Below are 12500 nucleotides of genomic sequence, written 5' to 3'. Positions count from 1 at the left end.
GCTGATTTTGTGCACAGGGGCATTGTCAAGCTAGAACATTATTGAATCTCTAAATTCAAAAAATGCTAAGATTTAATGCTGCATCCAAAGACATTAAATCTAGTTTAGACTGACCAATCCTACAAATTTTCATTTATATCCATGAGGAAAAAAGAACACCAGAGCAAACAACCACAATTTCACAATTTCTTTTAACCCAAAATCAATACCCCATGCAAGATTGAACATCACACAAAAATAAAAGTTAGAGCACTGATGATGCACAATCCATTCCACTAGCACGATTCTAAAAAGAAAAAGAGAGGGTGAAAAAAACGAAGAAGTAAAATAATAAAAGAGCAACCATTTATGACATTAAAAAACCCATTGGCTGGATTTAAATGACTAGCACTCTGAAACAAGATGAATGTGCCACAGCTCACACTATTAAGCAGAAGTCTATGAAAAGAAAAAAATACACTCCTTAATGAGCACTTCCATTTACTTTAGATGGCTCTTCACATCCGTGTAACTTCTGTCATCTTACCTGTTCCTAATGAGCTGCTAACAAACCTAGGGAGACTTACACCACCCAATTATAGACCCTTTATCCACCCCCTACTGGGCAAATCCATTCCTTTCACTAATGAGTGGTATGACTTTGTCTTCAGCTGGTGGAACCTGTCCTCCATATGTAATACTTTATATACTAAATATTGAATTTCAGACGCAGTAAAAACTGTGGCATTTCAGAATAAAATGAATCGCTTTGTATTGTATTCATTATAGCAAAAGATTTTAGTATAGTTGTGAGTTCTTCAAATGATTTGCTTTTATAGCTTCCCCATTCCACATCCACTGATTTTCTCTTTTTGTCTCATTTTCATCATTCACTTATCCCTATTAAGCTTTGTTTTTCTGTCAGGTTCAGAGAAAGGAAAATGTGTGGCCTCGGAGTATTTCACCGAGCCGGAGATCGAGATCACGACAGAAAATACAGCAAATATTCTCAGTGAGTAAACACATTTATCTTGTACATTTTAGATATTTCCTGTTTTAACTCGGACATGGCGCCTGATATCTTTGGTCCTTTTCTCAGAAATGGTGCGGACAGCTACACCTTTCCCCATGGTGTCTCTGCTCTTTGTGTTTACTGCCTTCATTCTTAGCAATGTGGGCCACATTCGCCCACAGCGCACCATCTTGGCATTTGTTTCCGGAATCTTCTTCATCCTGTCAGGTATTAATCACAATTTAATTTATTTTTAACAACTGCCATATTCTTCGTTTGTTATATGACACTTGACGCTCAGGTTGAACCCTTTAGTGGACCCAAATTGACTTCACCTTTAGTATCTGGAGTTGTTTCTTTTCAATCAAAACAGATTTCTGTTATTTTTTTGCCTGAACTGGTCTGAACTCTATTTGGTGAATGTCATTTCAGCAGGAGCTATCTACATTAACATTCACCCCAAAACAGACATTAAAGTTAAATATTTCATGTCCACATTGCCTATTTATTTCCTAAATGCAAACAAGACTTGATCTAGCTAGAAATGTAGCATTTTACCTACATTGTTTTAGGCAGTACATTTTGCATACTTGTTACACAATATTGCTGCACTACTAGTTTAGATAATCCTAATCCGCAGTATACCTAGTACTGTAATTTTTTTTGCAAATCAGCCACTATTTTAAGATTTTAAGATAAATATAAGTTGCTTTAGATAATGGTGTCAGCCAAATGTCATAAATGTAAATGTTTTGCCTCTTTCTATGAGCAACAATTTCCTAGACATTTGTACATAATACAATTACACACCACACAATGTTTATGATTTGCGTAAAGGAACTGTGAATGCTTCCTTTTGTCATTACTACATATCTTTTCCAGCTTCTAAAAATGCTATTTTAATAGCCTGTGAAGCTCCTGGCTGGCTCTCCAATAAATATGTCGGAGCTCAGACCCCATGTCTGAGCAGACTAATTTGCTGTTGTGGCTTAATGTTTGAATCTGTTTTAGATATTCACCAATTTAATACTATTTAAACTTCAAACTTGAAGTAAAATTAAAGAAAAAACTAATTTTAACACTCCTCACCCTATATCAGTAACTGATTTTACTAATATCCTTGTGTCTGAAATGGGGACTACATGTAAAATGGGTTGTTCAAAAAGCACATATGCATCTTATGGCCAGCTGTCCACAAACATTCATCCATATACAGGGTTGGGCAAAGATACATCAAAATGTATTTTAAAATAAAATAACTAATACCTCAACACGTGTATCAAAATAAACTACGAAACACAGTAGCCACACCACGTATCAACATAAACTACTGTATCTTTTAAATAATAAAAATACTTTTTTCGTAAACCTTCCATCAACTGGGCGATCTGATCTATTCTTCATCATTACACTGACTCAGTTAATTAAGTATACAATGTTTGATAGCAACAGCTTTTCTTTGGCCGAGTCACACAATAAATCTGATATATGCAACCAGTTAACAGATGAAATATTCACATACATAATCAATGTGATCTCCCAGATGAAGCTTAGTTTTGAACCAACAGTTTAATGTTGACCAGTTTGCGAATGACTCATAATTGTATCCTAATTTAGTTACTTGGTGTTTGGTAACATGGGCTACTTTGCATCAGCAACACTGACTTAATGACATACAAGTCATTCATAAGAAAATAAATAATGGCACCTGTATTCATAGCAATTAGTTTCGAAATAATGAATCATTTGATTTTCACTCATAAATATTATTATATGGGCAAGTATAATAATAATAATAATGTATAGGCAGTCATTCATGCAGTTTTATGTAAAATTATATTGCTACAAAACAGTTACTTCAATGAGGGTACAATATTCGACAATCAAATATTTATTTATCAATCACTGGACACCTATTTAAAAGCTGGCAGCCTGCACGTTTCTTACCTTCACCACCTTCTTTCATATGGTTACATTTTCTGTTTTGATCTTAACTAGTCTGAGCAAACCAATAGAGTAGGAACCAATCAGATGCCGCATCTTTATGATGTCATCATAAAGATGACATCATAAAGATGATGATGATGATGTCATCATGTAGACTTCTAACAAAGCATTTGAAAGTATTTGAAAAAAAAAAAATACAAGTATTTTGATATACAATATGAAGCTACTTTAATCAACTCTACCAAATACAAATTACAAAATCCTATTTTACATTTGAAATACATGAAATGCAATATCATAAATATTGCCCATACATGCATATATCTACATTATTCGAAAAAAAGGTTCATTCATACATAACAGTCAAACTTATGTGCTTGGAATACATTCTATTTCAGATCTGTTCCCCATTTGCCGTTATAATAAGGGTTTCCTCTAAATTTTCTGCTTGTTTAGCCCTAAGAGTATTAGTGAGAACAGGTGCTGATGTAGGGTGTGGAGGCCTGGAGTTCCTTCACCTTAACCTTGATAAACTATTTCTTCATATCATAATTGGAATGTGTTTGTGCCTCTTAATTCCAATTTTGTAGACAGAAAGACATTCTATGCAAATGTGTGATCCTAACAGTTAGGGATAGAAATCATGTAATTATGTGATGTTCAGAGGTCCACATACTTGTCAGTACAGTGCTGACAGATTTTCCTTTTTGTGCAGATCAGATTTCACTCAAGTTTGAATCATATCCAGACATTATTGCAGAGCTGATGATGACTTGAGTGTTTACTCAGTCTGTCATCTTGATTGCAGTCTTAGGGGAATGTGCCTTCTTGTTAATATCTTTAATCAAGATCTAATGAAATTGATTTGGACAGATCTTTATAATATCTTTCTGCATTTAAATATATGATATGATAAATATATGATTATAGCATTTAATAACATAACTGCAAACATTCTTGTGTGATCATAGATGGTAAATGATTCATGATATCTATGCATGCAGCATACATTTACATTTTAATGGTATTTGGACCATGACCATATCCAGAGTGACATACAATTATTGCATTCATACAATTGAGCAACTATAGCGTTAAGGGTCTTGCTCAGAGGCCCAGGAGTAGCAGCCTAGTGTGGCCCGGATTTGCTCTCATGACTTTCGAATCCAGTGCCGTAAACACTAAGCTACCACATCCCCAGCACAATGACCTAAAGGTTTAATAGAATTAGATAGAAATAAATTAGATAGTAAATAAATACAAAAAGTCCCTCTATATGATGCTATATTGTCAGTTTGTAATCAAGTATGGTCCTACCGTCTGCAATTGATTAGTGTTGTCTTGTTCCCTTTGTTGTATCATTACGATTCTACATATGCTTTTGTTTATTGCTGCCTGGTACTGTCCCACATCAGGCGCTGCAGAAATGACTCTACTTTGCTAATGATGCATTTCCCCATTTCTAAAAGCTCATGAGGTGTTGTTAGTGTAATGATTTACAAAGCACATGAGCTGAAACAAACATAAAAACATAGAAAAGGTTTTTATATTTCAAATTGTGTTTTTATAAATCAACTGAGGTGATGAAAGAAGATTGGAGCTTTTAAAAGAGAGAGAGAGAGAGAGAGAGAGAGAGAGAGAGAGAGAGAGAGAGAGAGAGACTATTTAAAATGACTAACTTGTCATGGGGTGTTTAGAATATGAGTCATTTCCTTCAACCTTTAGGCCTATTGTTATGGCTTTCATTGTGCAATTTAAGTTCATTTTAAAAATGTTAAAAATGATTTATTTGCCCTGCTGTTTCATAGAACATTATTATTACCATTTCGTGTTTCAGGTCCCTGTCTGGGGAGCTCATGGTTTTGGTTTCATATTTTGCACTTTGTTTTTATAAAGCAGCTCATAAGCTGGACCAGGTGCGCTGCTGCAAATTGAATAAACATTTGGATCCCTTGTGAAACTCCAGTAAGTAGGTACAGATGAGCTCTCGTGAGATTTCTCAAGTCTTCTTCCTCATACCTTCTCAGGAAGATTTTCCTTGCCACTGTCGCCACCGGCTCACTCATTAGCATTACATTTACGGGGACTAAAGTATGTTGATTTATTTCTGAAACACTGCTTTGACAATGTCCACTGATAAAAGCGCTGTGCAAATCAATTAAATTTGAATTAAGGAGGTAGAAATATGAGATTAAGAGGAAGAAAGATGATACATTTCCATCTGTTTGTAGAGAATTTAAGGATAAAGGATTTATGGCAAACAAAGACGAGTTTATTCCTAAACAAAGACATGAACACATACAAAAAACGGAACTCAATCTAGTCAAACACTTTGTTCATTTCACCTCCGGTCTGATTCCCTAATTATTATTTAGCATTAATGTCTGAAATAAGTTTAACATATCTATTGTAGCTTCAAATTCCTACCATGTACAATGAATATAACCTAAATAAAACTGGCTGGGTGTTCAAGAGAGCAAAGTTATAGCTGAAAAGTATTGTAGTACTGTAGTGTGGAGATAAAGAGTTCAATAATGTAGAAACTTTTCACTTTTAAGTTTACAGAATCAAATAATAATATAATAATCATCATCATCATCTAACTTATTTGAAATAATCTATATAAATGCAATGGAGTTTTACGGGGATCAGGCAAAATATAAAATTTCCAGGCAAGATGGACATTTTTTGTACATTTATTAATACCATTGATTGATTATATTGCAGTTTTCTTTTTTGAATACAACTGTTCTTGGTGACTTCTCATATAGCAAAATAGCTTTTTCCTTGGGTTACTAGGTATATCTGTCTGTTCATATGCAGAACACGTAAACGTTTACTTCATTGTAGCTTTAACCTTGACATTGAACAGAAAATGCCTTCTTTAGTTTGGGCCCAATCTGTTACCTATGCTCTCCAACTTCCCCTGACACACTGTTTAAAAAAAGAAACATTTCTCTTTTTTTTTCTGCTAGCTATGTCAGTTGGATTTAGAAGGGGGTAAAGGTTAGAAGTTAGAAGTTGTAGAAACATCTAAAGGATGATCAGTGGAAACAGGATGCACCTGAGCTCAATTTTGCGTGTCATGGCAAAGGCTGTGGATGCTTATGTACTTGTGATTTTTTTCATGTTTTTTTTTTAAATAAATTTGCAAAGATTTCAAACAAACTTCTTTCACGTTTTGTCATTTTGGACAATGCTTAAACTACTGTCCTTCAAAGGCAAGGACAAAAAAAGAAAGTGAGCAATTTTATTCAGGTATTTTGAATTTGTAATTTGATTTTACATGATTTCTATATAACTGTGTTGTTACAAGGCATTTTATATCTTGTTGGCACTTTTAAATCTGTTGGCACACATTTACATTTATGGCATTTAGCAGATTCCCTTGTCTAGACCGATGCACAAGAGTGATTTGAGACTCTATTATTGACTAAATCTAAACTTGATTACAAACCTTATATATATATATATATATATATATATATATATATATATATATATATATATATATATATATATATATATATATGGTATTAATTGTATTAATGGTATTTTATATATAAATATATATATATATATATATATATATATATATATATATATATATATATATATATATATATTTAAAAATTGTCTTCTCCTCTTCCCCTTAGTGCGCTATTGTTTTTTTGTTGCATTTGCTTATGCATTTTCTCTCACTCTATCCCTCTCTTTTTCTCTTTCTCTCTCTCTGTCTTTCTCAGGTCTAAGTCTGGTGGTGGGATTGGTGCTCTATATCTCAAGTATAAATGATGAGGTGATGAACAGGCCTAGAGAACCAGAGCACTTCTTTAACTATCACTATGGCTGGTCCTTTGCATTTGCTGCCAGCTCCTTCCTACTCAAAGAGGTAAAACAATTCAAAATAGTCTACTCTTTAATAAGACACATCTTTGTGTCCATCTGATTGTACCAGCTATTTAATAATGTTGGTATAGTACAGTAGATATAACCTTATACACTATATGGGGTGCAGTCAGTGTTTCCCTTCATCCCAATGGTGTTCACTATTGTTGAAGTCAGAGTTCTATAGCCAGCAATATCTCAATATCTTCTGCTCCAGCCTATGTAAACCCTGTGTTGGAGTGCTGGAACAGGTTTAAGTCTCTTAGTTCAAGTGAATGGAGAATGTAATGCTATAGCATCCAAAGACATCCAATAAAACTGTGAGCCTCCATTGTTGTGGTGGCAGTTTCGGAAAGAACCACCAATACTAATGGATATAAGTCTTGCATCTCCTTAGACAATTCTGCTCTTGACTCATCCTGAATTGGAATGTACGCTGCTATGGGTTTTACCATGTTAAATGGAATCAACACAAGTGTTCAGCATTTCAGATTGGGTTTAGATAAAGGACTACACCTGTAAAATAAAGTTTGTGATGAGATTTTGATATACTTGCTTTTGAATAGTGCAAAAATTAAGGGATGGGAAAGAAAATGGAACAAATAGGAATGACTAAAAAAATGAAGAAAGGAGCGGAAAGGAAATGATAGGAAAGGAAAGGAAGGAAGCAAGGGGGGATTGATTGTGAGGCATGAAGCTGTCAGTCAGCCATTTTGTGTGTGTGTGTGTGTGTGTGTGTGTGTGTGTTCACAGCTAGAGTAAGGATTTAGCAAAATTGTACTTCTGGCTGAAATAATTTTTCTGCCTGAATCAGCAGGGTCTCCTCACTACTATGAGCTTATGGTTGCTTAGGGAGCAATTTGTGTGTGTGTGTGTGTGTGTGTGTGTGTGCGCGTGCGTGCGTGCGTGCGTGTGTGTGTGTGTGTTTTAGCAAGAGAAGAAAAATAAACAGGTACTGATTTGAAGAGCTATTTTTAACCCCAGTATTTGCTAAAGCACTGAATCCATGCAATGTCTTAAACAATTTATTTCAGTTCCATCACTCATCTGCTGAAGGAATAATGGGACGAATGAGGACAATATTTTTTTTCTTTTATCGTTCCCTCTTTTTTCTACACATTTAAATGATTGAAATGGGTGTCAAATTCAATTTAAGGTGTAAAAGTGAAGTGCAGTCTGTTTCAGACGTGAATTTTATAGTCATCTCTCTCGTCAGGGCGCAGGCGTGATGTCTGTGTATCTGTTCATGAAGCGCTACACTGAAGAGGAGATGTATCGGCCTCACCCGGCGCTCTACCGCCCCCGTCTGTCCGAATGCAGTGACTACAGTGGTCAATTCCTGCAGCCTGACACCTGGCCTCCTCACCAACAACGTGCTCGCAGTGCCTCAGAGCTCTCCAGCGATGTTTCCATTCAGCTAGCAGAGACTCAGCAGCCTCCAGCCAAACTCATTGCCCAGCACAGCGTGTCAGCCCAGAGCGCCACCGCTGCCTCCAGCCCCGAGTCTGCAGTCGCCTTCCAGCTTCAATCACCCTCACACTATAGCCTCAACCACCCTCTTCATCCCACAGAGTCCCAGGCCCTGCCCATGTCCATGCCTCCACCCGCTGTGCCACCACCTCATTACCACACACACATGCGCATGAGCGCCTCACCATGTTAGACACGTTTCCGTCCACCTGTATTTTTACACATTTCGAATTTAAGCAGAAATTTGAAACAAAAATACTGATTTGCATTTTATTTTGCTAATTTTGGAAGATTTTTTGGAACATTTGCTTAACGTTAGGTTAGAAACAGAGAGAGAGAGAGAGAGAGAGAGAGAGAGAGAGAGAGAGAGAGCGAGATGTAGAGAGTGTAAAAAAAAAACTTGAGACTAATGTGAAATAAGATAATGTGAAATAAGAGTTCTGTATCACCAATGAAGCTAAAGATGAAAGTGTTGTAGCATAATAGAACATTTTTTTCATCTACAGGGAGATTTTATTGCACAAGCAACGTATAATACAAAACACTTCTATGAGAACACACATTGTTGTATACTTACATACTGTGCTAGTGCACAAAGACAGTAACTATTGCCTTCAGTTCTACTAGTGATATTGACCACGTATTATTTTAATTACTCTTCGCAATGTATCAGTATTTAGTGTTATTATGGAGTTTAACATGTTTAAGATACTTGTAAAATAGATTTACTTATTTCTACTTTGAATATGAGACACTCCAGAATCCTGATGATTTTTATGATGTAAATAATGTCATTTTAACTGGAATGAGGGAAGAAATTATTAAGACCTGCATTGCTGAGAGGGAAAGTGTTGCATTTGCATTGGAATTGAAACAGACTGAAAAATAACTTCAATTGCTTCAAGTCCCAGTAATGGCTTTTTGAGTGTTGGATCTTTTGTTGGCTTTTTCAAGTTGCAGTTTACACTTCCCTTAAATCACCCCCTCATTTTCGAGCAGCTTAGTAGTGGAAGACATAATACATTCAAATGGATTTTTAATCATTATCTCTTAATATACAGTAGGCATCTCATTCTAATGCATCAGTATTTGTGCACTTTATCTTATTAAAAAATACTCCATGGGACTTTAAGAGTAGGGTTACACTGCAAGTGTGCTGTTGCTTATCTCGTGTGAAAGAGATCCAGTATTGATTAAAATATTTCTGAGAGTGATGGTGGTTATCATTAGAATAAAACCACTATGTTGACTCTGCATAATTATTTGTTATTATTTGTGATGAAGTGTCACGAACACAAGCGGATTTATTTGTTAATGATAGACTGGCTATATATATATATATATATATATATATGCACACACACACACACACACACACACACACACACACACACACACACACACACACTATATGGACAAAATTTAGTGGACACCTGACCATAAAATTTGTATCTGAGGTTTTTTCTCTCCATTTGCTGATATAATATCCGCCACTCTTCTGAGAAGATGTTCCATTAGATTTTGTCATGTGGTTGTGAAGATTTGTGTTCATTCAGACACAAGGGTGTTAGTAAAGTGAGATACTGAAGTGGGGTGAGTCAAGTGCCTCCAACTTTGTGGTAACAGTTTGGGGAAGAACTGCAGATGGCTGAAAAAGTCAGGTGTGCCAATACTTTTTTCCAAAAATAATGACATCATATCATAGACTTACATATGAATTAATTAAGCATTTTAAAGCAGCCATACGTAAAGCTTTAGTAATTTGAGGATCCGGTGGAAATGTCAATAGCTGCTCATACTACTTGAATGGCAAATCCTTACAGCTTGAGGCATATTCAAATAATCAAGGCGTTTAAATGTCGACTTAAATGTCATCAGAAGATGCAATCATCTGATGCCATTATCATAGTTTTTCTCAGTAAAGCTTTAAATATTATGCTAATAAAATTCACATTACACACGCCAATGTGACTGTCACAGTTACCAAGCAATCAGTGAAAGATTATCAGCTCAGTCCTGTTCGTTTAAATGGCGATGTGTGTAACATGTAAATGCACACAAAACCTGAATAATACTCAGATTTAAAAAAAAAATTACATTGAAAGGATTAAGTCAAAAGGTTTGTTGCAAACACTTAACCCTCGGTGGAAAAAACAAGAAAGTAATGAAAGCAATTAATAATGGCCAGTCAGCCAATTAAGCAAGCGTAGGTGCGAATGGCCTATCTATATACAAACACAGAAGCTGTTAAAGAACTAGCTAAAAAAGAAAGAATCAGCTAAAACAATGCTCCAAATTTCAGAACTAAGGTAAGTTTTCTAGCTATATTTTAAAAGCTAGTTATTTCATTACAAAACAAATGAAATATGTTAAATAATGGATAGTGTATAAGGGTATCTTTCAGATCTCAGGCCGCAGGGGACTCCATGCTAATAATTAAGCCTGCATCCTCAAACCTCTTTAATAGAAAGTCTGACTTTAATTATTTATAGGGTCAAAACATGTCTGCACAATATTCTCTCCACATGCCGGAATATATCCATAGGCATACATATACTTGCTGCTTGCTGCTTCCATCAGTTATCTAAAGTAGAAATTAGCTTTTTTTTGTCATGTCAATGAGATTAAAGTAAAAAATAAATAGAACCTTTTTTTTTTTTTTCTTTTGGGTGTGGTGGGGGGGGTCCCTGATTGTATACGATTACATGTTCAAGGAATTGATTATACATCTGTCATCAATGAAGTGATTCTACCTAAATGTAAATAAATATCAACCATTGCTTAAAAAAAAAAAAAGGAATACATATTTTGGTTTCATCTGACTACTGAAGCCATCGTCCACAAAGAGAGTACAAAGCACAGGATCAAATCTTTGAAAAAGGGGAGATGGGTACGGACAGAAAATCCACCCAAGACAAGAGGAAAACTTATATGGGTGACTGCAAAGTCAAGAGACCAACAGCAACATTAAAGGAACTCCAGGAAAAACAGGCAAGTACCAGTCACTGCTTGCAGGTAACATTGATGTTTCTTATTCTCACTCAGTGAAAAATAATTTCAAACAATAAGGCCATGTTATTATGCCAAAGATGTCACTGATGAGAAAAAGATGAAACAATTATTTATATACACACTAAACAAAATTATAAACGCAACACTAGTTTTTGCCACCATTTTTCATGAGCTGAAATCAAAGCCCTAAGACTTTTTCTATGTACACAAAAGGCCTATTTCTCTCAAATATTGTTCACAAATCAATATTTGGCACACCTAAGGCACACCCATGCAATAATCATGCTGTCTAATCAGCATGTTGATATGCCACACCTGTGAGGTGGATGGATTATTTTGGTAAAGGAGAAGTGCTCACTAACACAGATTTAGACAGATTTGTGAACGATATTTGAGAGAAATACTGTCACCTGACTTTCTTATACAATACCATAACTCCTCTCTCAGCACCCTGTCATACGCTTTCTCTAAATCCACAAACACACAATGCAACTCCTTCTGTCCTTTTCTATACTTCTCCATCAACATTCTCAAAAGCAAATAAGGCATCTGTGGTGCTCTTCCACGGCATGAAACCATACTGTTGTTCACAGATGGTCACCTCTTCTCTCAGCCTGGCTTCCACTACTCTTTCCCATAACTTCATGGTGTGACTGATCAACTTGATCTTTTAGCACATCTGCCTTATTCTTAAAGATCAGTACCAGCACACTCCTTCTCCATTCCTCAGGCATCCTCTCACCTTCCAGAATCTTTTTGAACAACCTGATTAAAAACTCCACTGCCATCTCTCCTAAACATCTCCTCGCTTCTATTGGTATGTCATCTGGTCCAACTGACTTTTCACTCTTCATCCTCTTAATCGCTGCTCTCACTTCCTCCTTACTAATCCTATCCACTTCCTGCTTCACCAACTCCACATCATCCAACCTTCTCTCTCTCATTTTCCTCATTCATGTTGACTAACAATACCTGTGGCAGTCGTTGGTAACCCGGGCCTCGGCCGATCCGGGATGAATTTCTGGTTTGTGATCTGCATATTTGATTTGGCACATGTTTTACGCTGGTGCCCTTGAATGCCCACTGAATTAAGTGGGGGACAGCAAGTTTCTGCATCGCACTTTGAGCACAGTGTCACTGTTTTTTATTATTATTATTATCTAGCGATATGGGTTCTTTTGCGTTGTATGTC

At 35.9% G+C, this 12500-nt stretch overlaps 1 protein-coding gene across 1 annotated transcript in view; it reads left to right on the top strand.

Annotated features, from left to right (window-relative positions):
* Positions 1–9546, top strand: part of cacng7b (calcium channel, voltage-dependent, gamma subunit 7b) — a 20462-nt gene extending 10916 nt beyond the window's left edge. The window contains exons 3-6 of the mRNA XM_046847492.1: positions 905–991; positions 1079–1219; positions 6685–6830; positions 8043–9546. Of these exons, the coding sequence (XP_046703448.1) occupies positions 905–991; positions 1079–1219; positions 6685–6830; positions 8043–8489 (821 nt within the window). The 3' untranslated portion in view covers positions 8490–9546. The remainder of the gene's footprint in view (positions 1–904; positions 992–1078; positions 1220–6684; positions 6831–8042) is intronic.
* The last annotated feature ends 2954 nt before the right edge of the window (positions 9547–12500 follow it).

This window comes from Silurus meridionalis, chromosome 4, assembly GCF_014805685.1.
Source record: "Silurus meridionalis isolate SWU-2019-XX chromosome 4, ASM1480568v1, whole genome shotgun sequence".
NCBI classification, from domain to species: domain Eukaryota; kingdom Metazoa; phylum Chordata; class Actinopteri; order Siluriformes; family Siluridae; genus Silurus; species Silurus meridionalis.
The sequence above is the reverse complement of the archived record's forward strand: the minus strand, read 5'-3'. Positions and strand labels throughout refer to the sequence as shown.